General features: G+C 51.7%; 1 protein-coding gene across 7 annotated transcripts in view; it reads left to right on the top strand.

Moving 5' to 3' along the window:
• PTPRN2 (protein tyrosine phosphatase receptor type N2) overlaps positions 1–25,081 on the top strand; it is a 1,123,220-nt gene that overhangs the window by 442,170 nt on the left and 655,969 nt on the right. For all 7 annotated transcript variants that reach the window (XM_024358152.3, XM_024358150.3, XM_024358149.3 and 4 more), the window contains 3 exons: positions 17,868–18,089; positions 19,689–19,729; positions 22,313–22,695. In XM_024358152.3, coding sequence (XP_024213920.2) covers positions 17,868–18,089; positions 19,689–19,729; positions 22,313–22,695 — 646 coding nt within the window. The remainder of the gene's footprint in view (positions 1–17,867; positions 18,090–19,688; positions 19,730–22,312; positions 22,696–25,081) is intronic.

Here is a 25,081-nt window from a genome sequence, read left to right as displayed (position 1 = left end):
CTTTCCCCTTCCCACAGGTGAGTGCGTCACAGGCTGGAACTGGGGGCTCGAAGCCCCAGGGCGTTCTATGCAGCAGTTGGTTTGCTTTGGGTCTGATCATGCCGAGCGTCTGACTGCAGCTGTGTGTTCACCTGCCCTCTCCACCGGCATTTCTAGACCTTTTCGAGGTAACTGTTCCCATTAAGAGGGCGTTTCTACAGATGTCGGCTTAGCTCATTTAGCAAATGTGGGCAGCTCCGAAGTCCCAACCCTCCAACATCTGTAAAACATTTTCTCTTCTGGTCTTACCTGCCACCCAGTCCACGGTGAGCTGCTTTACCTGTCGTCCGTCAGTTCACGTTCTGAGTGTGCAAACTCACACTAACATGAACCTAAAGGAAGCAGTCTTTAGAAAGCCATTTGACTGCCAATCCCCACACCCCACTGAAGTCATGTCATTAATGCCAGAGCTAATTTGATATATTTTTTTCTTCTTTGCCTCAGTATTGCATTCAATAGGGAAAGTGTCAGACTGGGTGAATGCTGAGCCCTGTGAGTGCAAAATATTGCGGCGTGACAGTGCAGGAGAAGCTTCATCCCAGGCTGCAGCATGGGCACTTTTCATTAGTCAGGGAGAGATGCACACTACTAAGCTGTGATTCCTTACCCCCTCATATTGGAAGCAGAATATATTTTACTACACTTGTGTTGTTTCCAGTGAAAATAGACAACATGCTGCCATATGATTATGTCAGTTTCTCCCTGTGGAAGCCCAAATGAGGAGAGAATGCAATAATGAGCTCCTACTGAATTTACCTGAATCCTCTGCAAATACCCAAGTTTTGGACCCCAGCAATTAAATGGGCTGTATGTCCTCTAAACCAAAGGAGCACAGTCCATTCCCCATGATGGTGGGTGATGGTGATGATGGTGGTGATGATGATGGTGTTGATGATGGTAATGATAGTGTTGATGGTGATGATGATGGTGATGGCGATGATGGTGATGGTGATGGTGGTGATGGTGGTGATGATAGTGTTGATGGTGATGGTGATGATGATGGTGATGATGGCGATGATGGTGATGGTGTTGATGATGGTGATATACTGTTGATGGTGATGTGATGATGGTGTTGATGGTGATGATAGTGCTGATGGTGATGGTGATGATGGCATTGGTGATGTTGGCGATGATGATGGTGGTGATGATGGTGATGATAGTGTTGATGGTGATGATGGCGTTGGTGATGGCAATGATGATGGTGTTGATAATGTTGATGGTGATGGTGATGATAGTGTTGATGGTGATGATGGTGATGATGATGGTGTTGATGGTTATGATAGTGTTGATGGTGATGATGGTATTGGCGATGATGGTGATGGTGATGATGGCAATGATGATGATGGTGTTGATGGTGATGATAGTGCTGATGGTGATGGTGATGATGATGGTGATTGTGATGATGATGGTGATGATGGTGTTGGTGATGGTGGTGCTACTGATGGTGATGATGGGTGTTCAGATGTGGCTGTGTACCTTCATATATACATGATTGTAAAGGCACTTAGGAGCAAAAGCTATTGTGCATGATTCCCATTGTCTTTGTGAAAACAATGTTGTGGCGAGGTTATCTGTAGGCTGTTGCTGATTGTCTAAAGCTTGTACCACTTTGTTTGGAAGGCCCTACAATGACATATAATTTCAATAGGCCTGGCTGTGGCAGTTGAGAATGCAGAGTCATGTGAGCTGATCTCTTACTCCAGGCTTTACACATTTAATATCCTGACATTTTGTGTAATTGTCTTATGAGAGCCCACTTGGAGCACTGAAAGCTACTTAAAATGTCATTATGAACTGGCCAGATTGCAGAATTACGTGGTGCAGTTGATGGAACACAACGTTTTACTTTGATATTCTTGTTATCTGTGCTCTGTGCTGCAGCCCTTCTTCAACCCACCAGGGCTCACTGGATGCTGCAAAACATACTTCCTCATTTCTCTTCATCTTCAAATGGCGGGTAGTGGATGCTTCTGAGATAACTCAGCATGTTCATAAAATGCTGTGTGTGTGGTTTGTAGAGGTTACATGGGAGGGGATCCCTAGTACGCATTAACTGTTCTCCCATAAGCTGCCCAGCAACTTAGAATTTTATCTTATATACTTATGATTTTTTTAAAGTTATTTTTCATTAATGATAACCTAAAAAGTTTCTTTTTCAGATGAGGGGAAGTAGTTTTTGGAATTGTACTTTATTATTCCATTTTGAAGGTGGATTTTCCTATTATAGTGATTCTAAGAGGCCCACTGAAAATGCCTCCTGTTCTCTGATCTTTACCATAAAGAACATGAAGTTTTATTTCAGGGCAGTTGTATTTCTGCTCTCCCATCCATTTAACAAGACCCGAACCAAAGGGAGTCAAAGGAAAAGGGATGCGTAGCAGCCATAAGAGAGAGTTTTTCTGAGTCGTTAAATGTTACAGCGGTGTTAGAAGAGGGGACACAACTTCCTGTCAACAAATACTGAGCATTAGCAGGTAGTAGACAACACACTTACTATATTTCATTTTCTCAGCAACCCATTCGAGTGGGAGTTATTGATTCAGTTTCACACAGAGGGCTCATGAGGCTGGAAGAGGCTGGATGGGGTTCCCCGAGTCCCAACTGTGGTGAATGGTGGGGTGGAGTTTGAGCCCGGTTTGGCTGACTCCAGAGAACACCTGTCTCTGCGTTACGCTGCCTTTTCTGGAAGGCTGTGAATCTTTTAGGGTTTCTGCCCTGACATGCCCTGCCTGTGACCAGCAGGACTCTCATCCCCCCTGCACTGGCACAAGACCAAACATGGCAGTGTGGGTGCCTGCCGGGCTCCTGAGGGCCTCCCAGCCCAGCCCGGACCCCACACCTCGAACGAACCCTCCCATGGTTCCTACAGTGTGGCTGTGGGGCCACTATCCATTTAGGTCCTTTTCTTTCTGTCCGCCCATGTCCATTCTGTCGGCAGACCCTGCCGTACCTGCCTTCCGAGCACACCCAGGGTGCCCCCTCCTCCCCACCAGCCGGCTGCTCCCTGCCCCCCAACCACCACCCCTCACCAGATCTGACCAGACCTGGCCTCCCCGCCTGCCAGCTCCTCCCTGCACCCCCCCCAACCACCGCTCACCAGATCTGACCAGACCTGGCCTCCTGCCTCTGACCTTGTCTCAGGCCTGCAGAGTGGTTCTTGTAAATTTGTCAATCAGATGATATCCCACTGATGAGAGCACACCACGGGCTTCTCATCACACTCAGTAAAAATCAAAGCTGTTTGCTTGATCTGCGAGACCCTGCATATCTGTGGCACCCCCACCCACCACTCCTCTCCCTCCATGTCCTGTTGAAACGGGAAAAGTTCCCTTATTCCCCTCACAGGGCGTGCGATGGGGGAGTGGCTCGCTTCTTCAGTGCCCCGCTGCTCAAACCTCTAGGGGAGCATGCAGACATGCAGGCTGTGGGCTCAGACCCCACGGCAGTGTCTAGGGGTGAATGTTTACAGCTCCTGAAGCCCCAGTGGGCGTGTGTTACAGGGTGCTCTTTTGGTTTCACTCCTTTAATTTTGCCGTCTATAGGTAGCTTGTGTTAGTCAGCTCAATCAGACCCCTTCCTTATCACAAGGACAGAGGGCTTTCTGAATGCTGGGTTCTTGCCTTGGTGTACTGGAAGAATCAGATCATATGTGGGCTTAGAGAGTAAGTGCAAGGTTGTTTTGAGTAGAAGTAGCTCTCAGCAGATGGGGGAGCCAGAAGGGAGATGATTTTCCCCTGGAGTCCGGGTGCTTGATGGCCTGGGCTCTCCTCAGACTGCCCCGGCCACACTCGGCATCGTTCCGCTGGTCGATGGCATGCTGGTGTCTGTCGGTCTGCTCTTGTCCCCCCAGTCGGTGGCCTGCTGGCATGCTGGTGTCTGTCGGTCTGCTCTTGTCCCATCAGTCAGTGGCCTGCTGGCATGCTGGTGTCTGTTGGTGTGCTCTTGTCCCACTGGTTGGTGGCCTGCTGGTATGCTGGTGTCTGTCGGTCTGCTCTTGTCCCCCCAGTCGGTGGCCTGCTGGCATGCTGGTGTCTGTTGGTGTGCTTTTGTCCCACTGGTTGGTGGCCTGCTGGTATGCTGGTGTCTGTTGGTGTGCTCTTGTCCCACTGGTTGGTGGCCTGCTGGTATGCTGGTGTCTGTTGGTGTGCTCTTGTCCCACTGGTTGGTGGCCTGCTGGTATGCTGGTGTCTGTCGGTCTGCTCTTGTCCCCCCAGTCAGTGGCCTGCTGGCATCTCTCGGTCTGCTCTTGTCCCCCCAGTCGGTGGCCTGCTGGTCTGCTGGTGTCTGTCAGTCTGCTCTTCTGCCAACGTGCTCCACTTGACATCCAGCTGCTTGTGTGTGTGCCTGCCAGGGTCTTGGGGGTTTTTATAGGCACAGGATGGGAGTGTGGTAGGGGCCAGGATGGTCTTGGGAAATGCAACATTTGGTTGTGAAGGCAGGAGTGCCTGTCCTCACCTAGGTCTGTGGAGATGGAGCCCTAGCCAGGGACCTGCCTTCCTCAACCCAGCACTTCCCTTCACACTTCTATATCATTTAAAGGGACCAGCTCTCCCCTTCCCAGCACTCCCATATCACTGTGAACTCTCCATGTGGGGGCTGCATTCTGGACACTTTGGCCTCCTGTCTGTTCTTCCAACCCAATACGCCAGGCAGCTTCTGCCCACGGCCTTAGTGCTCACTGCTACTCCTGCCTGAAGACAGCTTCCCAGGCCCCACTAGGCCCACGCTCACCTCCCTCAGGCCTCTGCTGAAACTTCACCTTCTCAATAAGGCTTTCTCTGGCAGTGCTGTATGAAAGAGCAGTGCTCCAGCTCCCCATCCTTCATACTCTGGGTTATTTCTTCACAGCGTTGGTCACCACCAGATAGTCTGTGCATTCATGGTTTTTTTTTTTTTTTTTTTTTTTTTGAGACGGAGTCTCACTCTTTCACCCAGGCTGGAGTGCAGTGGCGTGATCTCGGCTCACTGCAAGCTCCGCCTCCCGGGTTCACACCATTCTCCTGCCTCAGCCTCCCAAGTAGCTGGGATTACAGGCGTCCGCCACCACGCCCGGCTAATTTTTTTGTATTTTTAGTAGAGACGGGGTTTCACCATGTTAGCCAGGATGGTCTCGATCTCCTGACCTTGTGATCCACCCGCCTCGGCCTCCCAAAGTGCTGGGATTACAGGCGTGAGCCACTGCGCCCGGTCGCATTCATGGTTTTTATTTGTTTCCTGTTCCTTCTAACATAGATGGAAGTCACACAAAAGCAAGGACTTTGCTCATGGATTTATCTCTGCGCCTTCAAAGGTAGCTGGTGCAAAGGAGATGTGCAGTAAATATTTGTGGCAGGAAGGAAGGAAAGAATGCAGCTAGCAAGGGAGAGAGGAAGGTTGGGGAGAAGAAAGAAAGGAAAGGAAAGGAAACGAGGGAAGAAGGAGGGGGCGGGGGAGTATTTCACCTCCTAAAGCTCTCATCTGTCCCTGAAGGGGAGGGCGTGGCTCATACCACCCACCACCACCCCACCACAGGCAGAGTAAGAGGCTGCCTGCAGATCGCCTGGAGTAGGACGTGCGGTGAGGAGCAGAAAGGTGGGCGGTGTGGGCAGGCAGGGGCAGGAGCAGAAAGGCGGGTGATGTGGGCAGGGAGAGGCAGGAATAGAAAGGTGAGCAGTGTGGGCAGGGAGAGGCAGGAGCAGAAAGGCGGGCGGTGTGGGCAGGGAGATGCAGGAATAGAAAGGCGGGCGGTGTGGGCAGGGAGATGCAGGAATAGAAGGGTGGTGTGGGCAGGCAGATGCAGGAATAGAAAGGCAGGTGGTGTGGGCAGGGAGATGCAGGAATAGAAAGGCAGGCGGTGTGAGCAGGGAGATGCAGGAATAGAAAGGCAGGTGGTGTGGGCAGGCAGGGGCAGGAGCAGAAAGGTGGGCGATGTGGGCAGGGAGAGGCAAGAGCAGGAAGGCGGGCGATGTGGGCAGGGAGAGGCAGGAATAGAAAGGCGGGCGGTGTGGGCAGGGAGATGCAGGAATAGAAGGGTGGTGTGGGCAGGCAGATGCAGGCATAGAAAGACGGGTGGTGTGGGCAGGGAGAGGCAGGAATAGAAAGGCGGGCGGTGTGGGCAGGGAGATGCAGGAATAGAAAAGCGGGTGGTGTGGGCAGGAAGAGGCAGGAATAGAAAGGCGGGCGGTGTGGGCAGGGAGATGCAGGAATAGAAAAGCGGGTGGTGTGGGCAGGGAGAGGCAGGAATAGAAAAGCGGGCGGTGTGGGCAGGGAGAGGCAGGAATAGAAAGGTGGGCGGTGTGGGCAGGGAGAGGCAGGAATAGAAAGGCGGGCGGTGTGGGCAGGGAGGGGCAGGAATAGAAAGGCGGGCGGTGTGGGCAGGGAGGGGCAGGAGCAGAAAGGCGGGCGGTGTGGGCAGGGAGATGCAGGAATAGAAAGGTGGGCGGTGTGGGCAGGGAGAGGCAGGAATAGAAAGGCAGGCGGTGTGGGCAGGGAGGGGCAGGAATAGAAAGGCGGGTGGTGTGGGCAGGGAGGGGCAGGAATAGAAAGGCGGGTGGTGTGGGCAGGGAGAGGCAGGAATAGAAAGGCGGGCGGTGTGGGCAGGGAGGGGCAGGAGCAGAAAGGCGGGCGGTGTGGGCAGGGAGGGGCAGGAATAGAAAGGTGGGCGGTGTGGGCAGGGAGAGGCAGGAATAGAAAGGCAGGCGGTGTGGGCAGGGAGGGGCAGGAATAGAAAGGCGGGTGGTGTGGGCAGGGAGGGGCAGGAATAGAAAGGCGGGTGGCGTGGGCAGGGAGAGGCAGGAATAGAAAGGCGGGCGGCGTGGGCAGGCAGGGGCAGGAGCAGAAAGGCAGGCGGTGTGGGCAGGGAGGGGCAGGAATAGAAAGGCGGGTGGTGTGGGCAGGGAGGGGCAGGAATAGAAAGGCGGGTGGTGTGGGCAGGCAGGGGCAGGAATAGAAAGGCGGGCAGCGTGGGCAGGCAGGGGCAGGAGCAGAAAGGCAGGCGGTGTGGGCAGGGAGGGGCAGGAATAGAAAGGCAGGTGGTGTGGGCAGGCAGGGGCAGGAGCAGAAAGGTGGGCAGTGTGGGCAGGCAGAGGCGGGAATAGAAAGGTGGGCGGTGTGGGCAGGCAGATGCAGGAATAGAAAGGCAGGTGGTGTGGGCAGGCAGGAGCAGAAAGGTGGGCAGTGTGGGCAGGCAGGGGCAAGAGCGGAAAGGCGGGCGGTGTGGGCAGGCAGGGGCAGGACAGTGACAGGGCCTGGCTTCCCGCATAGGAGGCAGCATGAGGTGCTGAGAGGAACAGACATTGCTGTAAGCAGGTTGAGATGCACAGAATAATATTTCCCAGCTTCTCGGTGTTGTGTGGGGCCCATTTGCTGCAAACCAGTAGGATAATTCCACCAGCACGTTGGGTTGGAAGAACAGAAAGGAGGCCAGAGTGGCTGGGGTGCGACCATCAGGGGAGAGTTCACAGGAAATGGAGGGAGAGGAGTGCTGGGTCGCGGTGCTGCCGATACGCAGCGTCTCACAGACCAGGAAAGAAGAGAGCTTTGCAGATCACCATGATCACCCACATTCTTCCCTCTGCATGACGGATCTCACCTCAGTGACCCCCCTGGGTTATGTTCACAAGGGTGGAATTAGAGGGGCAGGAGATGACACCGAGATCTTAAGGAGAAAAGGTCTTTCCATATAGATGCTCCTTGACCTTCTAGAAATGCCCACTTGTTTCTGGGCTCCAGGAGCTGGTGAATACTGGGACTCACCTGGGTTAGCTTTGCAGTGAAGGTCAGTGCAGGGGACACAGGAACATCCGCCTGCTGCGTCAGTGCCAGGTCAGGGCGGCAGAGCTGCCACTTTTCGAGCTGCTGAGGGTGGACATCTGAGCCCTGCGTGTGGAGGGCGGAGACTGGGCTACACCCTTGGTGAGCCCAGGTACTCGGAGATGGAACATGCTTCTCAGCTGAATGTTCTGGTTACGTTAGCCTTTAGCAGAAACGGCCTGGATTCAACTTGTTTAAAAATCTCTCATGAATACATCCATCTATTTTTCTGCCTCGGCCAGTGTTCCTGAAGCATGAAGGTGGGTCTCACACACACTGCCCCGCTTGAGGCAACAGGGGCCTGCAGGGAACAGCATTGCTGCCGGCCAAGCTTCAGAGCTCAGCAGAACACCCACGGCAGCCTTCTGCCCCACGGCCTCTTCCCTCAGATGACTCTGTTTTCTTATCATTCATGCCCTTGATGCCACACTACGCCACCTAAATCTGATGTGTCTGTAATGAGGCTTAACAAACAGCAAAGAATTGTGTTGCTTACTTTCTATTTTTATTTTTCATATGTTTTATTTATTTTATATTAAATTTAAAATATATTCTTGACACTTTTTGTTCAGCATAACTTAGATCCCCAAAATTCCACAGTAATTTTTTTGTTTTTTCAAGAGACATCACTTGGGTTTATCTTTTTTTATTTTTGAGATGGACTCTTGCTCTGTCACTCAGGCTGGAGTGCAATGGCACAATCTCTGCTCACCGCAACCTCCGTCTCCCATGTTCAAGCAATTCTCCTGCCTCAGCCTCCTGAGTAGCTGGGACTACAGGCATGCGCCACCACGCCTGGCTCATTTTTGTATTTTTAGTAGAGATGGGGTTTCCACCATGTTGGCCAGGCTGGTCTCGAACTCCTGACCTCAGGTGATCCACCCACCTCGGCCCCCCAAAGTGCTGGGATTACAGGCATGAGCCACTGCGCCCAGCCGGGTTTATCTTTTTAAAAATCAGTGAGTTAATTGGATTGCCTTTGTTAGAGATTAAAAATAAGGATTTTTTTTTTTTAACCTCTTGAGAAAAGGTAACATCTTATACATTTTATGTTTTAAGAGTTTATACTGAAAAGACACTGGTTAGATTTAAGTTTATGTCAATGTAGTTGTTAATTTCCAGGGGTTAAATATAGGCAGTGATTTACACATTGATGACATTGCTTTATAAAAGTTTGGAGGTCTTTTGGTTGGAACTTGGGTTCCATGTACTATAATTGGTGCCAGCTTGGAGAGCAGGTCAGCCCAGACACTCGTGCACTTGAGGGGGAAAGACGTGTGGCGTGAGATGGGGTGTCACTGAGGGGGAAAGACATGTGGCGTGAGATGGGGTGTCAGTGAAGGGGAAAGACACATGGCGTGAGATGGGGTGTCAGTGAGTGGGAAAGACACGTGGCGTGAGATGGGGTGTCATTGAGGGGGAAAGACGTGGTATGAGATGGGGTGTCACTGAGGGGGAATGACATGTGGCGTGAGATGGGGTGTCATTGAAGGGGAAAGACACGTGGCGTGAGATGGGGTGTCATTGAGGGGGAAAGACACGCGTGAGATGGGGTGTCAGTGAGTGGGAAAGACACGTGGCGTGAGATGGGGTGTCATTGAAGGGGAAAGACACGTGGCGTGAGATGGGGTGTCATTGAGGGGGAAAGACACGCGTGAGATGGGGTGTCAGTGAGTGGGAAAGACACGTGGCGTGAGATGGGGTGTCACTGCGGGGGAAAGACACGTGGCGTGAGATGGGGTGTCACTGAGGGGGAAAGACACGTGGCGTGAGATGGGGTGTCAGTGAGGGGGAAAGACACGTGGCATGAGATGGGGTGTCATTGAGGGGGAAAGACACCTGGCGTGAGATGGGCTGTCATTGAGGGGGAAAGACACGTGGCGTGAGATGGGGTGTCAGTGAGGGGGAAAGACGCGTGGCGTGAGATGGGATGTCATTCAGTCTCTTCACAGGATCTTAATGGTGCATTTTCCCTGTAAACTGTTTGCTTGTTCTATCCATTGGTCAAGTCTCTCTGGCCTCCAAAACATTTTAGTGTGTCTGTGCTGGTGTGAGAACAATGTTGTAGCCCTCAAGAAAATGAAGCTTTTAATTTTCTATTGTTTTTTTTTTTTCTTTTTTTTTTTTTTTTTGAGGCAGAGTCTCACTCTGTCACCCAGGCTGGAGTGCAGTGGCGCGATCTCGGCTCACTGCAAGCTCCGCCTCCTGGGTTCACGCCATTCTCCTGCCTCAGCCTCCTGAGTAGCTGGGACTACAGGCGCCCGCCACCACGCCTGGCTAATTTTTTGTATTTTTAGTAGAGATGGGGTTTCACCATGTTAGCCAGGATGGTCTCGATCTCCTGACCTCGTGATCCGCCTGCCTCAGCCTCCCAAAGTGCTGGGATTACAGACGTGAGCCACCACGCCCGGCCTATTATTTCTTAGAATAATGTTTGTTCCCAGGCTTTGATCACAATAGATGCCCAATACAGGTTGGTGCAATCAATGGGCAGGTTAGTGGGTGGAGGGATGGACGGAGACTGGGCTTTGACTTTAATGAGAGGTTCATATTTTTTTAAATATAGGTTAACATTTTGGTTAATATTTTGGCAGAAAATAGTTTCAAAATGCATAATCTTGAATTAGATCTTGAGCAAGTTGGAAGGTGCCTGTCAGCTTGTGCGACTGAGCATCTAAGGGGCTCTCTGACCGCGTTCCTCACTTCTCACCTGAGGATCACAATGAGCTGTGGCGAGAGCTTCTCATGGAGAACCAAGTATTTGTTTTCAGAATGTATGGGAAAGGGGGAAAAGAGTGGAAAACTAAAATGATTTCTCATCCTCTCCTTGTTTCATGATAATAGTTATAATTTATTAAGCACTTATAGTATGCTGGGCCCATGCCTCACTTGTCACCATTTTACAGATATGGAAACTGAGGCATGAAGAAGTGAGCGAGCTTGCCCCAAACCACAGACCATGAGCGCTGGGGCCAAGACTCCGGGAGCACGGTCAGCCTTTCTTCACGGGAGTCCAGCCTGGCATCCCCCAGGGCAGGGCAGCACAAGGATGGATGATCGGATTGATGGGAACTTTAAATGTGTCTAAGGTCCTAGCTGCAATGATGGAAAAAGAAATGTGAGCTAACACCCTACAGATTCTAGAATAATCAGGCCTGAGAAAGCGTGCAGGCAGCTGCAGCCACGGCAGGGGAGCCCCTGTTGGTTCAGTACTGACAGCTCCACACCAAGCCTGGCCGCGTCTGGCCAGGGTGCTCTGGCTTTCCCGCCGTGCCTGATGGCCTTTCTGCTCACGTTGCCATTTCTTCCTCCCTTCCTAGTCCACCACGGAGCCTCAGTTTCTCAAGGGTGGACGCCTGCCAGTTCCCCAAACTCTACATTCCCAGCTGCTCTCTGTCGATACAAGTAGGCTGTTCATATGGTTGAGTGTGGCGCTCACTGTACCACGCTGTATACCGGGCACTGCCGCCCCTTCTCACCGTGATGTGAGGGAAGCCTTGCCGAGCCATGGTATTCTGGAACCTTCTCACCGTGATGTGAGGGAAACCTTGCCGAGCTGTGGTATTCTGGAACCTTCTCACCATGATGTGAGGGAAGTCTTGCCGAGCCATGGTATTCTGGAAACGTGGCTTCCTGTTCCATTTCTCCTTCAGAGCAGGCACTTGGCCTCTGTGTGGGTTTGAGAGGGGAATAAGCATCATTTTGCAAAGTTCAGGGTGGGTCGACACACCTGTCTTCGTGTTAAGCAGTACTTATCAGTGTTGACAGTGACGGTGTTTGCTGTTAGAAACACAGACCGCAGCCTCTTCCCTCGGGGTGGTTGGGAGAAGCACCAGCCTGCCCTGGAGGGAGAGGGTGAGCGCTCCACCCCGGGATGCCTGCTGATGTCCCCCTTCTCCTTCCCCTTCCCCTTCTCTCGCTCTATCGCCCAGGCTGGAGTGCAGTGGCACAATCTTAGCTCACTGCAACCTCCACCTCCCAGGTTCAAGCAATTCTCCTGGTTTAGTCTCCTGCGTAGCTGGGATTACAGGCGCCTGACACCATGCCTAGCTAATTTTTGGTATTTTTAGTAGAGATGGAGTTTCACTATATTGCTCAGGCTGGTCTCCAACTCCTGGGCTCAAGAAATCCGCCCACCTTGGCCTCCCAAAGTGCTGGGATTACGGGTGTGAGCCACCGCGTCCGGCTGATGTCTGCTTTCTCTTTCTTTCGGCATTTTCCTGCTGGCAACACTGTAGCCACTCTGAATTGAATACCCTGGCCTGTGCACATCATTTTTATAAACCTTGGGGGGCTCAGAAAAGTTTATTTGTGGATCAGTATGGCAAAACATGATTCATTTTCACTGGAAATCCCGAATTCGAGAACATTTAACCTTCTTTGTTGAGAAGTCACATGATTTTTATTCTCTCCCCATTTGTCAAAATATCACAACCAGCTTTTCAGCCCCCTTAGGAAACACAGGGCCTTGCAGAAGAACGGTTAATGGAACTCTGTCCCAAACTTGTCCCCGCACGGACCACGTCACCTTCTCTGGAGCTGCAGTGGGGTCGTCTGGGCAGGTGGTGGCCCGGGGCTGCAGTCCTGGGGAGCTCCGGCTGCGGGGGGGACGGTGGCCACTCTGCTGCCTGGGAGCTCAGGAAGGTGGTGTCTACAGATGCAGGTGGAGGCTCCCAGGCCTTGTGGTGCCTGCTGTGCCAAGCTAGTGTGTGGAGAGTCCTTTTGTCCTTTTTGGGAGGGCAGAAGGGATCTTTGGACTTGGAAGTGAATTGTTCTACCACACTTGGAGGCCCTGCCACTTCCTGCGAATCGTGACATCAGAAATAATGGACTTTGCCCCAGACGAGGCCTCTGGTCAGGTCGTTACTCCGGGCCCTCCCGCCCCACTCACCTGATGAGGAGGCCGCTGGGCCACCGAGCCTGTGTGCATTGGTTCGTGTCCACAGGAAGGACCTTTCCTTAGCGACCACCACTCATTCCTCACCTCCCTGTTTCTTTCCCTCTGATGAAATTCAATCGCGGGGACTGGTGTCCACCGTGAGCTATGGCCGGGCCAACTCTGACACACATCTTGGCTAGTGCAGGCATGTGTGGAGACATCCCTCGCCTCCTAAGCACGGAGGACGCCGACTGCTGGGGACAGCCATGCCCAATGCCGAGGGCCCTTCAGGTCTCCCTGCAGCTGTGCCGGTTCCTGCCGCGGGCTCCGGTGCCTCCTGCCAGTTCTCTGGGGCTGTTAGTTTTCTGGGCTCCGCCTGGTGGAGCCCGGGACCCTTCAGAACTCAGGCTCTTGCCTGTGGCCGCCTACTTTTCCAGACACAGCTCTTCCTCCTGATCCCCGCACTTCCTTATTTCCATTTTCTTTGGGATGAGTGAGCCCTTTGTTACCAGTGTTGGACCCGTGGACGTGGACGAGTGAGATAAGACTGTCGCGATGATAATCGCTGGGAAAGAAAAGGATCTGGGGTGGGAGGAGACTGCAGTGAATGAGAATGAAAAGGTTGCTCTGGGCTCGTGGCTCGGTGGCTCGGTTGCGAGGCTGAGATGGCTCTTCTGATTCTGAAAGCTGCAATGAGCAGCACATTTTCAAAACAGCACCGAGGGCTGTGGTACACACACACCTTTAATTCCGGAGCACATCTCTTATTTCTCTGTGAAACAACGTGAGCCTGTCAGCATGGAAGAGCTGGGGCATGGGTGCCGTTGACCTGGGACTGTCCAGCCCTTCAGCCCTTTGTCACCTGCAGACAGGAGTAGCGGTGAAGGCAGGCTTTGCTGCGGTTTTAGGCATGTTTTTGTTTGTGAGAAAGTGAGATGTATTTTCCTGAGTTTGTTGCTGGAAGTTTTCTTTGAAGGTAGCATTCCATCAGTGAACGCATGGTGAGGGCTGATGTGTGGGGGTTGGTGGGCCCTGGGGGTGTGGCGAAGGGAGGCTGGCCCTCCCCTCCAAGGCTCAAGGCTAATGAAAAAACAGAAGAGTAAGCGGCCTCCATGCCGATCCCTGCGTTTCCCTTCTTCTGTTTTAAACGGCAGGTTTCATTATGATTTAGGACGGCAAGCCCGAGAGATCTGGGTACAGCTGCTGTTGAAACAACAGTTTGTTACTTACAGATTTCGAGAGGAGGGGGCAGGCCACGCCATGGGTCGATACAGGGATGCAGCAGCGTCAGTCCGGAGGCTGGGCGAGGGCAAGGCAGGGTCGTCAGGGACAGGACTGCCCAGCTTGAATAGTTCCAGCCGCTCCGGGGCCAGGGGCTGCCCGTGTCTGGTCCTTGCCCCAGGGTGACTAGGGCAGTGGCCTGGAGTCTGAGCCCACAGAGGTGGAGGCGGGCATGGGCTCCGGATCGCAGGGTTTGCATGTGGAAAGCCTGCGTGGAGTGGGTGACTGTTCACTATCTGGGAATTGGCTGTTTGTGGGAGGGGCAGCCCCCAGGGTCAGCAGGGCCCCAGATGTCAGAGCATCGGAAATGTGGGGTTAATACGGACACTTCAACCCAAAGGTAAAGAAGCCGCCACTGTCTGCCGAACAATTCAGAGGCCTCAACGTCGGCCAGAGCGGGGGCTCGGCCACCCCAGCAGGGGACATCGGTGGCAGTGAACGCCCAGCACGCTCTGATCAGAACGCCCGTGTCCATCACACGTTTCGTGTACAGATCGACTTTAAAGGACTCTGTCCGCTTCATCCCATGCTAAACTACACATAATGCTGTCTCAGAAATGCCTGTCGTGGACGTTCAGGCCTTTACATCAGAGGGTCTCAGTCATCAACAGCAAGTCTGGAGTGGCGCTGACGGGACTCAGGTTTTCAAAGGGGAAAATCAGAGGGTGATGGCTGTGACCCTTTCCATGTGAGACCCTGGTGGGGAGTGGGGTGCAGCGGAGAGTGTTCAGAAATGAAGCAAAACACTTCAAAAAAATGTGTCCTTACAGCCGTGTAGCAAGATGCCCCCTGAAGAACGAGCTTCAATTAATGGGCAAGAGAGACTGCACTTAAAAAATTTTCACTCAAAGAACCCACCACAGGCCGTCAGCACTTGTGTTTGGAAAGTCATGCGAGTCTAGACGGCCCCAGACACTGACTCCTGTCCTGCGTATGCAGTGAACGGGGCACGTGGGGACCGGGTGCCGGCCCCGCTGCCTCGGCATGGACTAGACACAGCCTGTGCTGTGGAGAGAGGACGGGACGTGCGGCTGAGTGAATGGGGGTGCCACAGGCAGTGCCACTGTCGAGCCCTGTGCAGACACTGCAGGCTGCAGCCCAGGCCTGGTGATGCATTTGACGCAGACAAAAAAACCTAAAATGCCTACATTTCTTAATTTGTAAAAAGCAGAAATAATTCCTCTGCTTCTATTGTAGAGGGTTGTGCCGAGATCCCTCTAGGGCAGAGGGTCGCAGTGGGATCCCTCTAGGGCAGAAGGTTGTGGCGGGACCTGTCTAGGGTGGAGGGTCGTGGTGAGACCCCTCTAGCGTGGAGGGTGGCAGCGGGACCCCCCTACAGTGGAGGGTCGTGGTGAGACCCCACTGAGGTCAGGACATTCTGTGTCCCCTCTGCGTCACTCTGCCGGTGTCATTCAGGAAGGTAGAGACGTGGCCATGAGCTATTTTACATAAACTTTTATGAGGACAGAGATTTCAACACTGAATACAAAAGAAAGTCAGGTTTTCCTTCAAAGCTCGGAAATGGGCCCATGAACCTTCTTTAGGGCAGAGTCTTTATTGCTGCTGTTGAGGTGGAGTATACACACGGCGAGACGTGCAGATCGCAGGTGGACACGACAACGCGTTGGACGCATGTGGGCATGGAACCAGAGGCCACGCTGCACGGTACACCCTCACACCCGACGCTTCCTCCTGCCCCAGCCCCACCTGCAGGTGATGCGGCTCTGGTTGCCCTGGGCAGACCTCGCCCATCCTTGAACTTCATCTTCTGTTAACAGGATTCTGTGGATTCTCTGGTGACCGGCTTCTCTCACTCAGCCTGACTGGTTCTAGGTCTGCCCCCTTCTCGTCTCTGTGGTTCCTTCTGGCTCGGTGCTGGTGTGGATGTGGCCTCCTTATCCGCTCTCCTGCTGCCGGGCACATGGACTTTAGACTCTGTCTGTGGAACTATGAGGAGTCAGGCTGCTACCCACAGTCTCGTTTAGCTCTCGTGGTTACGGGTTTCACTTCTCTCGGGTAGATACTTACGAGTCCAATTTCTGGGTAACACGAAAGATGTCCTTTTGGAAAAGACTTTCCTTTCTCTGTTGAAACGCCCTGGCGCCTTTGTTGGAAACAGTCTCCTCGGAGTTGTCATCGTGCCACTTCCTGGACGCGGTGAGGAGGCTTCAGCTCCCTCTAGCCTCTTGTGCCATCCAGTTCACACCTGCAGCTGTTTTATGAACCCTACCTTAAAGTGGTAATAATTTTTCCTTGCTAACAATCCGTTGTTTTTTAGATAAAGTAAGAGGAGAAAAGAAGACGGTCTCTCTTGTTTACGTAACCACATATTTACCCTTTCAGGAGCTTTTTGGCTCCTCCCGCAGCTCTGGGCTTCTGTGTGGTGGTGTTTCTCTTCAGCCTTGGTTCCTCCCAGCACTTCCTGTGGTGCAGGCCCACGGGGACCCACTGGCTCAGCTTTGTTCACATACGTGATATGAAAATGTCTCTCCTTCACCCTCTTGTTTGAAGGATATTGTCATTGGATATAAACTCCTGGATTGAATGATTTTTCTTTCAACCCTTCAAATGTGGCATTCATTATCTGTAACGTCAAATGCCTGACTCTGCACATTGCATGAAACACATTGTTCTTACAGGACATGCAGGGTGTCTGGTGGCCTCTGCGCTCCTGGGACCCTTTCCATTCTCGTGTGTGGAGCGTGTCTTCCCCCCGCCCCACCCCCGCTGCTTTCCAGGGATCTTCTCCATCTCTGACTTGCAGCAGCTCAGCTGAAGTCATGGCATGGTTCTCCTTGCATTTTATTATCGTGGAACTTAGTGACTGTCTTGAGTCCCTGAGTGACGATCCTTCCCAGATTTGAGAGACTCGTGGGCTTTCTTTCAGGTGTTTCTGGTCCCTTTCCCGCCCCCCGTGCCCTCCTGAGTCCGACGGCTTGGATGCCCCAGGGGTTACTGAGGTTCTGCGGAACGTCTCCCATTCTGTTCTTCCAACGATGATCGCTTCTATGATCTGTCTTCAGATTCACAAACCATTTCTTCCGTTATGTCCACCCGTAATGGACATAAATTTTAAATTTCAGACGCCGTGCTCTTCACTTACAGAATGTGTGTTGGATTCTGTTTTAATTTCCCCACTCTGCTGAGCAGCGGGTGCACACCTCTCTCCGTGGTTATGGCAGCTCCACAAATGGCCTTGTCTCCTCGCTCTAATCATCGACTGCCCTATTCTCAGTTTCGGGTTCTGTTTTTCTGCCTCCTCCTGCATCTGTTGCTGCTTGTGTGAAGTGGGGGCCTAGACCCTGCCACCTTCCTTTAAGGGGCTTTTCCGGCAGCAGTCACTTTCTTGAACGAGGCTTTGACCCTGTGTGGCTGTGTTTAGATGTAATTAGAGTTGGTCCATGCCGGGCAGGGTGTGCTGGGCAGGGTGTGCCGGGCAGGGTGTCCTGGGCAGGGCGCTGTCTTTGCCAGGCATTGTTTCTCCTTCTGCCAAGTGAGGGGGACACAGCTCATCCCGTTCTTTTATCCTCTGGAGGACATGGTGAAGTTGCCTAGCCCGTCTCTCTTCCTGGCTTGGTCATTCCAGTGTTTTCTGGAAGCTGTGCTTTCCATCCTCCTGAGCGCGTGGATGAGTCTGTCCTTCCATTCTATGGGTTTTCCACCTCTGGGGAACTGAACTAGTGATGGCCACAGGGTCAGGTGGATTTGAGATTCAAGTCCAATATCCCAATCTTCTCTGAGCACTGGCCTGTGCCTGGCCCTAGGTGGCCACTGCCTTGGGATGCCGCAGACGCCCACCACACCCCTGTGGTCTGGAGGCCCTCGCCTTTGCATTTGTCCACCCACAACGTCCTCGTGTTTGTGTGTGTGCCCCTAGGAGCACGGATTCACACCCTCCTGAAGGACCTGCAGAGGCAGCCGGCTGAGGTGAGGGGCCTGAGTGACCTGGAGCTGGACGGCATGGCCGAGCTGATGGCTGGCCTGATGCAAGGCGTGGACCATGGAGTAGCTCGAGGCAGCCCTGGGAGAGCGGCCCTGGGAGAGTCTGGAGAACAGGCGGATGGCCCCAAGGCCACCCTCCGTGGAGACAGCTTTCCAGGTGACTCCAGCGCCATGGGTGCCCACGCCCAGGGGTGCTGCGGGGAGGGGAGGCCTCAGGGCTGTGCAGAGACCGCTGGCTCACCAAGTGCAATGTGGGCTTTCTGCTGGGGAGATGGGGATCTGTATTAATGATTTTTATCTGTTTGAACTTTTGCCTCTAAAAGCTTTCTTAACAGACTAAGCCTACCAGAGCAATTATGTTGAATGGCAAATTGCTCTCTGCGAGGAGGTCTCACTCCTCCATGCTGAGGCTGAGTCGGGAAAACAGGCGTGATGGGAAGTGTTGTGTTTGGACTGTGTACCGGTGAATATTGTCAAATATTTGAATAGCAGAGTGAGAGGGGATCATTCAAATGTCTGCTTGGGGCGTGCATTGGTCCTCTGAGGCTGCTGGGGAAGCAGAAGGCAGCCCCTCAGCACCCCTACCCCGGCAGGCATCCGGAGCCCTGTGGAGGCCCCATGGGTCAGCCAGGACTTCTGCAGCCTGATGGCTTCTCACAGTGTGGAGCTGCAAGAAAGCACCTAGCTCAGCTCCCCACACGTGGCAGGCCCACAAGTACATGCTGAAAACCAAATGACAGACGTGCACCTCTCTCTGCACAGGTGCAGAGGGGGCCTTGCTGGAAGCTGGAAGCCTGACTTGGCTGACGGGCAGGGTGCAGGGGAGTAGTGGAACTGTACCCCGGGAGGGCCTGTGTTAGGTGGTCGCCCAGTGGTTGAAGGAATCGGGACCCGCACCAGGGCTAGGAGGGATGCAAGAGGCCCTGGTGTGCGTGCTGTCTCCAGGGGCACTGTTCAGGTGCCATGAGTCACGCACCTTTGGGCACTGGAAGTAGGATATTAATTTATTTATTTATTATTTTATTTTATTTTTTGAGATGGAGTCTCTCTCTGTCACCCAGGCTGGAGTGCGGTGACGTGATCTCGGCTCACTGCAACCTTTGCCTCCCGGGTTCAAGTGATTCTCATGCCTCAGCCTCCCAAGTAGCTGGGATTACAGATGTGCACTACCACGCCCAGCTAATTTTTTGTATTTTTAGTAGAGACGGGGTTTCGCCTGTTGGCCAGGCTGATCTCCAATTCCTGACCTCATGATCCGCCCACCTTGGCCTCCCAAAGTGCTGGGATTACAGGCGTGAGCCACCGCGCCCAGCCGGGGTACCTATTTAGAGAGAAAAGCTGACCACAGTGAAGTAACCTAAGTCAGTGGATTCTGAAGCCATCTTAATTGTGAGGTGGTTTTGGCGAAGGCTTCACTTTGCTTTTTCATGACGTGAACTGCTCGGTACGATGGGTTTTTTTTTTTGCCGTGAGTTAACTTTGTCGATCACGTGAGACCCCCAGAGCTGGGTGAGGTCATTGTGGCTGCCTTCACGTCTACCATTTAGCTCCTCAGTCCCGTCCGCTCTTGTGAAGTTTATAGAATGCCATTTTGTGCTATAAACAGAAAACGTTTACTCTATGGCAGGACTTAGGCCAGCGTCATCACACCTCACCTTTCGTATGGAGGGGTCTGCAGGGTCACCCTTTTTATGTCTGTGGCACCCTGTGATGACATTCTTGATGAGGGTCTTGGTAACACTGGTGTCTTTTACAGATGACGGAGTGCAGGACGATGATGATAGACTTTACCAAGAGGTAAGATGACGTCTCTGGTGTTTGTTTCATGTTAAATGTGGAAGTTGGTGATCTTTTTGTTCATGGTGTGGGAACATTTATGAAATACAAAAGTTTTTTTTCCCAGAAAATTATGGAGAAACCCCTCATAATCTCCAAATTGAAAAACAGTATAAAGAGAACATACAAAAGTGTGTATATTTGGATACGAAATATCTCTTTTCAAATTATAACCTAATTTATCCATGGTAGAAATATGAAAGTCGTGGTAAATGCAAAGAAGAAAATTAATATTTCCTGGAATTTCCCAGCCAGGATTATCACTCGGCAGCCTGTGCCCACTTTGCACATTTGATGCCTCCTGCATGTGTGGATTCCTGAGGGGTTCAGCTCACTCACACCTGGCTGTCCCGTGTGGCACCTCTGGCCACATGTGGCCATCTAAACCTACATTTAAATTGAATAAAATTAAATAAATGAAAGATGCAGTGCCTTGGCCGCACTGGGTTCAGGTCGGCGCCATGTTAGTCGTATGTGGCTCAGGGCCAAGGCGCTGGATGCCACAGGAAGAGGACGGTCCACCATCCCAGAGCCCCCGTGGGCACTGCTGCTCTGGAGGCAGTCAGAAGAAGGGCCCAGTCGCAGGTGATGTCCACGAGCTAGACGCTGGCCTTCCCTGTTAAGTCTTTTAGCCTCTTAGTTTCTCTCCCTTTAAGAACCTTTGGTCGTGAATACAAGGCCGAAGGATGAAGAACCGTCCTAAGCAACAGCAGTGACATTGCATGGTTCTGGGAAACCCAGTCTTGGGGGTGGAGAAAGAAGAGTCTTTGGTTAGTCATTCTCTCCTCAGATTCTCTTACTGGTTTGTGGTTCCATGCCTGTTGGCAAGTGCAGGAAGAAAACATCAGCAGTTCTGGTTTTGAATATCCATCAGAAATGATGGGACCTGCTGTCTGAGCTGTGGAGGGAGAAGTGGGGCTGAGAAACACATTTCCTAATTTAGGGAGTCGGGGAGACCCAGCCCTCCCACCTGAGGGGCAGGGAGCGCTCGGGGGGCTGCCGTTGGCCGAAGACTCCCTGACTTTTAGACTACAGCCTTTTCATCCTCCATGCGTGGAATTTTGACTCAGTTCTCTGTTGTTTGGGGTGTATTTTCAAGCAATTCTGTTTCTCAAAAAGGGTATGTGAGTGTTGTATTTTCTGACTTCTTATTTATTTAAAAACATCTTTCTTTTTCTTCTCACATGAAACACAATTTAAGTGACAATATTATGCCTTTTCCTAGCTCTGTTTAGTAACGTCAACGGCTACATCCTATTGTCATTGAGGATCCAAATTTGGGCAGTGTTTTTATCACACTACTATTTTGTTTAAATTTTAAAAAATACAAAAGGAAAAGTTGTAATTTGTAGCCAAAATGGGAATAATTGCCTCTATAGTCCTTCCTTAATTTTCTTAAAAGTGTGTTTTGGCAAAGTGAGTTGTAAAGTGAATCAGATTTTCCTGTTTCCATCTAATATAATATTGAAGATATAATTTCATGGTTGGAAAAAAACCCTGCCAAGTAGACATAAGACTTTTGGCATCACATGCACCAGAAGGTGTCCGTGGGTTGCCTGGCATGTGCCAGTGGCAGGAGCAGACCTGGTGTTTCCTAGGAAGCAGTGTAGGGTGCCTGGGAGGGCAGTGCGGCCCAGGGGTGGAGATCATGTCTTTGATGGCCCTTAGACCTGAGTTCCAATTCTGGATCTGATAATCATGACTTTTGTGATCTGGTACCAATAATTTGATATTTAACCTCTGTAAACTCCAGAGTCTATAAATTAAAGGTGAAACTCACCCTTTATTTATGGGGTTGGAGTAGTAATTACATGAGAACCCACACAAAGCAAATCTGTACCCGGTGCATAGTCAGCAGAGGTGCCAGGGGGTTCCGAGGGATGGCTTGTCCAGGAAAAGGGGATCCGGCTGGGAGAGTGTAGCCCGTGTGAGGACCACAGATCCCTCAGGTATCGTTAGAATCAATTACACATCCCTGTGATGTGCCCACTCGTGGGTTAATCGCTTTGTGCCTCCGTCTCCCCTTCTGTGAACTGGGGTTACTGAGGGTGCCCCACCCACAGGCTTACGTGAGGACTCAGTGTGTTCATGCAGATAACGCATTTAGTACAGTGCCTTTGTGTGCTGGAAGAGCTCAGTCGATGCAAATTTGTTATTATTATTATTATTATTTAGTGTTCATTGCTTCTAGAGGGCTGGGGTGGGATCTTGATATTGCACAGTTTATTTTTAAAAATATCAATGCGAAAGACCTACACAAACTCTACAAAATCTGATTCTTCAGAGAGGTGTGTGTGTGAGAGGGAGCGGGAGGGAGGAGAAAACAGCACGTAAGTGATTCGGATACTCAGCGCCCTCACACCCCGTGCTCGGCTAGACATCATTCTAAATATAGACTGCACACACTTCGCTTTCCTCCCACTCTCTCCTTCCAGGCTGCCCATGTCATCCCCACAGTGACTCTGTCCCGGGCAGCCCTTGATTGCATGTGTCACATCAGCATTCCTTTCACAGACGTCCCTCACGGAATGTCCTCTCTGTCAGGTCCATCGTCTGAGTGCCACACTCGGGGGCCTCCTGCAGGACCACGGGTCTCGACTCTTACCTGGAGCCCTCCCCTTTGCAAAGCCCCTCGACATGGAGAGGAAGAAATCCGAGCACCCTGAGGCTTCCCTGTCTTCAGAAGAGGAGACTGCCGGAGTGGAGAACGTCAAGAGCCAGACGTATTCCAAAGATCTGCTGGGGCAGCAGCCGCATTCGGAGCCCGGGGCCGTTGCGTTTGGGGAGCTCCAAAACCAGATGCCTGGGCCCTCGAAGGAGGAGCAGAGCCTTCCAGCGGGTGCTCAGGAGGCCCTCGGCGACGGCCTGCAATTGGAGGTCAAGCCTTCCGAGGAAGAGGCGCGGGGCTACATCGTGACAGACAGAGAGTGAGTAGCAGCCCTGGCTCAGGTCCTGTGCGCCGAGGGAGGGCTTGTCCAGCAGGCTGGAGGTGGGGCGCCTCCTTGCTGTGGCGGATGCATACGCTTTTAAGTGTCTTCAACTGAATAATGGGGTGCAGGCATCCCTGGAGTCTCCGGCGCGGAGGGCAGCCGGGTGCCTGGCCAGTGGCTCCTCCTGGTGCTTCTGAGCTGGGCTCCAGAGCTTGAGAGCCGTTCTCTGAAGGGCATCAAACAAAACCAAACCAAGCAAATCCCTTCCTGGGTTTTTGGTCCTGCAGGCCGCGCCTCTCTGCGGGTCAGAATCACCTTCAGCGGCGGCCAGGCAGGGTGGGGTCTCGGGGCAGGTAAGTGTACAGCAAAGCCTGAGCACGGCCCGCGCAGGAATGCGGGATGGGACGCGGCCCTGGAAACTGCTGCACCCCGGACTCCTCCTGCCTGTTAGGAAGGACTCCAGGTGCTTTATCTGTTTTGCACCAAAGTGGCCCAAATATCCTGGCGTAGGCGCCCTTCAGAGGGAAGAAGGGGCTTCACAGCAGCGAGCCTCTTTCCCCGCCCTCATGTCGATCTGAACTTAACGAGTCTCAGAATTCAGACATCACGGGCCCAGCAAGGCACAGGTGGCTGGCCCGTTCTCAGGTCACCCCGTTAATGAATCTGACATTTGATGCTTTGCTTTGTACAAGTTTTGTGTTTTCTTCAAGTGATAGAAGTGGTGTTTCAAAGAGAAGGACGTGTCTGCCTGGCTGTACACACACCCACACATTTGTATGTGTGTGTATATGAGTGTATGTTGGGTAGGGGGGTGTGTGTGTGTATGAGTGTGTATGTTGGGTAGATGTGTATCTGCGTACGCATGTGTGTGTATATGAGTGTGTGTTGGGTAGATGTGTATGTGTGTATGTGCGTGTGTGTATATAAGTATGTTGGGTAAATGTGTATCTGTGCGTATGTATATGAATGTGTGTTGGGTAGATGTGTGTGTATCTGTGTGTGTATATGAGTGTGTATGTTGGGTAGATGTGTATCTGCATCTGTGTATATGAGTGTGTATGTTGGGTAGACGTGTATCTGTGCATATGCATGTGTGTATATGAGTGTGTTGGATAGATGTCTGTGTATGCGTGTGTGTGTATATGAGTGTACGTTGGGTAAATGTGTGTGCATCTGTATGTGCATGTGCGTGCATGTATACGACTGTGTGTTGTGTCGATATGTGCATATGCATGTGTATGAGTGTGTGTCGGGTAGATGTATATCAGTTTGTGCGTATGTGCATGTGTGTGTATGAGTGTATGTCGGGTAGATGTGTATCGGTTTGTGCTTATTTGCATGTGTGTGTATGAGTGTGTATGTCGGGTAGATGTGTATCAGTTTGGGCGTGTGTGTGTGTATGAGTGTGTATGTCAGGTAGATGTGTTATCGGTATGATGTGCATCTGTTCAGGTATTTCGTTGTATCTGTGCGTGTGTGTGTATATGTGTGTGTGTTTGGTAGATGTGTATCTGTGTATGTACGTGTGTGTGTATGAGTGTGTTGGATAGGTGTGTGTATCTGTGCATATGTGCGTGTGTGTGTATGTCAGGTAGATGTGTATCGGTTTGTGCATATTTGTGTGTGTATGAGTGTATATGTCATAGATGTGTATCTGCATTTACATGTGTGTGAGTGTGTGTGTTGGGTAGATGTATATCTGTGCGTATTTGCATGTGTGTGTATGTGTGTCGGGTAGATGTGTATTGGTTTGTGTATATGCCCATGTGTGTGTATGAGTGTGTATGTCAGGTAGATGTGTATGAGTTTGTGGGTATTTGCGTGTGTGTGTGTGTGTTGGGTAGATGTGTGTATTTGCATATTTGCATGTGTGTGTATGAGTGTGTATGTCGGGTAGATGTGTATCGGTTTGTGTGTATTTGCATGTGTGTGTATGAGTGTGTATGTCGGGTAGATGTGTATCGGTTTGTGCGTATTTGCATGTGTGTGTATGAGTGTGTTGGGTAGATGTGTGTGTATCTGCATATTTGCATGTGTGTATGAGTGTGTGTGTCGGGTAGATGTGTATCGTTTGTGTGTATGTGCATGTGTGTATGAGTGTGTATGTCGGGTAGATGTGTATTGGTTTGTGTGTATGTTCGTGTGTGTATGAGTGTGTATGTCGGGTAGCTGTGTATCGGTTTGTATGTACGTGTGTGTGTATGAGTGTGTGTGTCGGGTAGATGTGTATTGGTTTGTGTGTATAAGTGTGTGTGTATGAGTGCGTGTGTCAGGTAGATGTGTTTTGGTTTGTGTGTATGTTCGTGTGTGTTGGGTAGATGTGTATTGGTTTGTATATACGTGTGTGTATGAGTGTGTGTGTCAGGTAGATGTGTATCGGTTT

This window comes from Pan troglodytes, chromosome 6 (assembly GCF_028858775.2).
Source record: "Pan troglodytes isolate AG18354 chromosome 6, NHGRI_mPanTro3-v2.0_pri, whole genome shotgun sequence".
In the NCBI taxonomy this organism is placed as follows: domain Eukaryota; kingdom Metazoa; phylum Chordata; class Mammalia; order Primates; family Hominidae; genus Pan; species Pan troglodytes.
The sequence above is the reverse complement of the archived record's forward strand: the minus strand, read 5'-3'. Positions and strand labels throughout refer to the sequence as shown.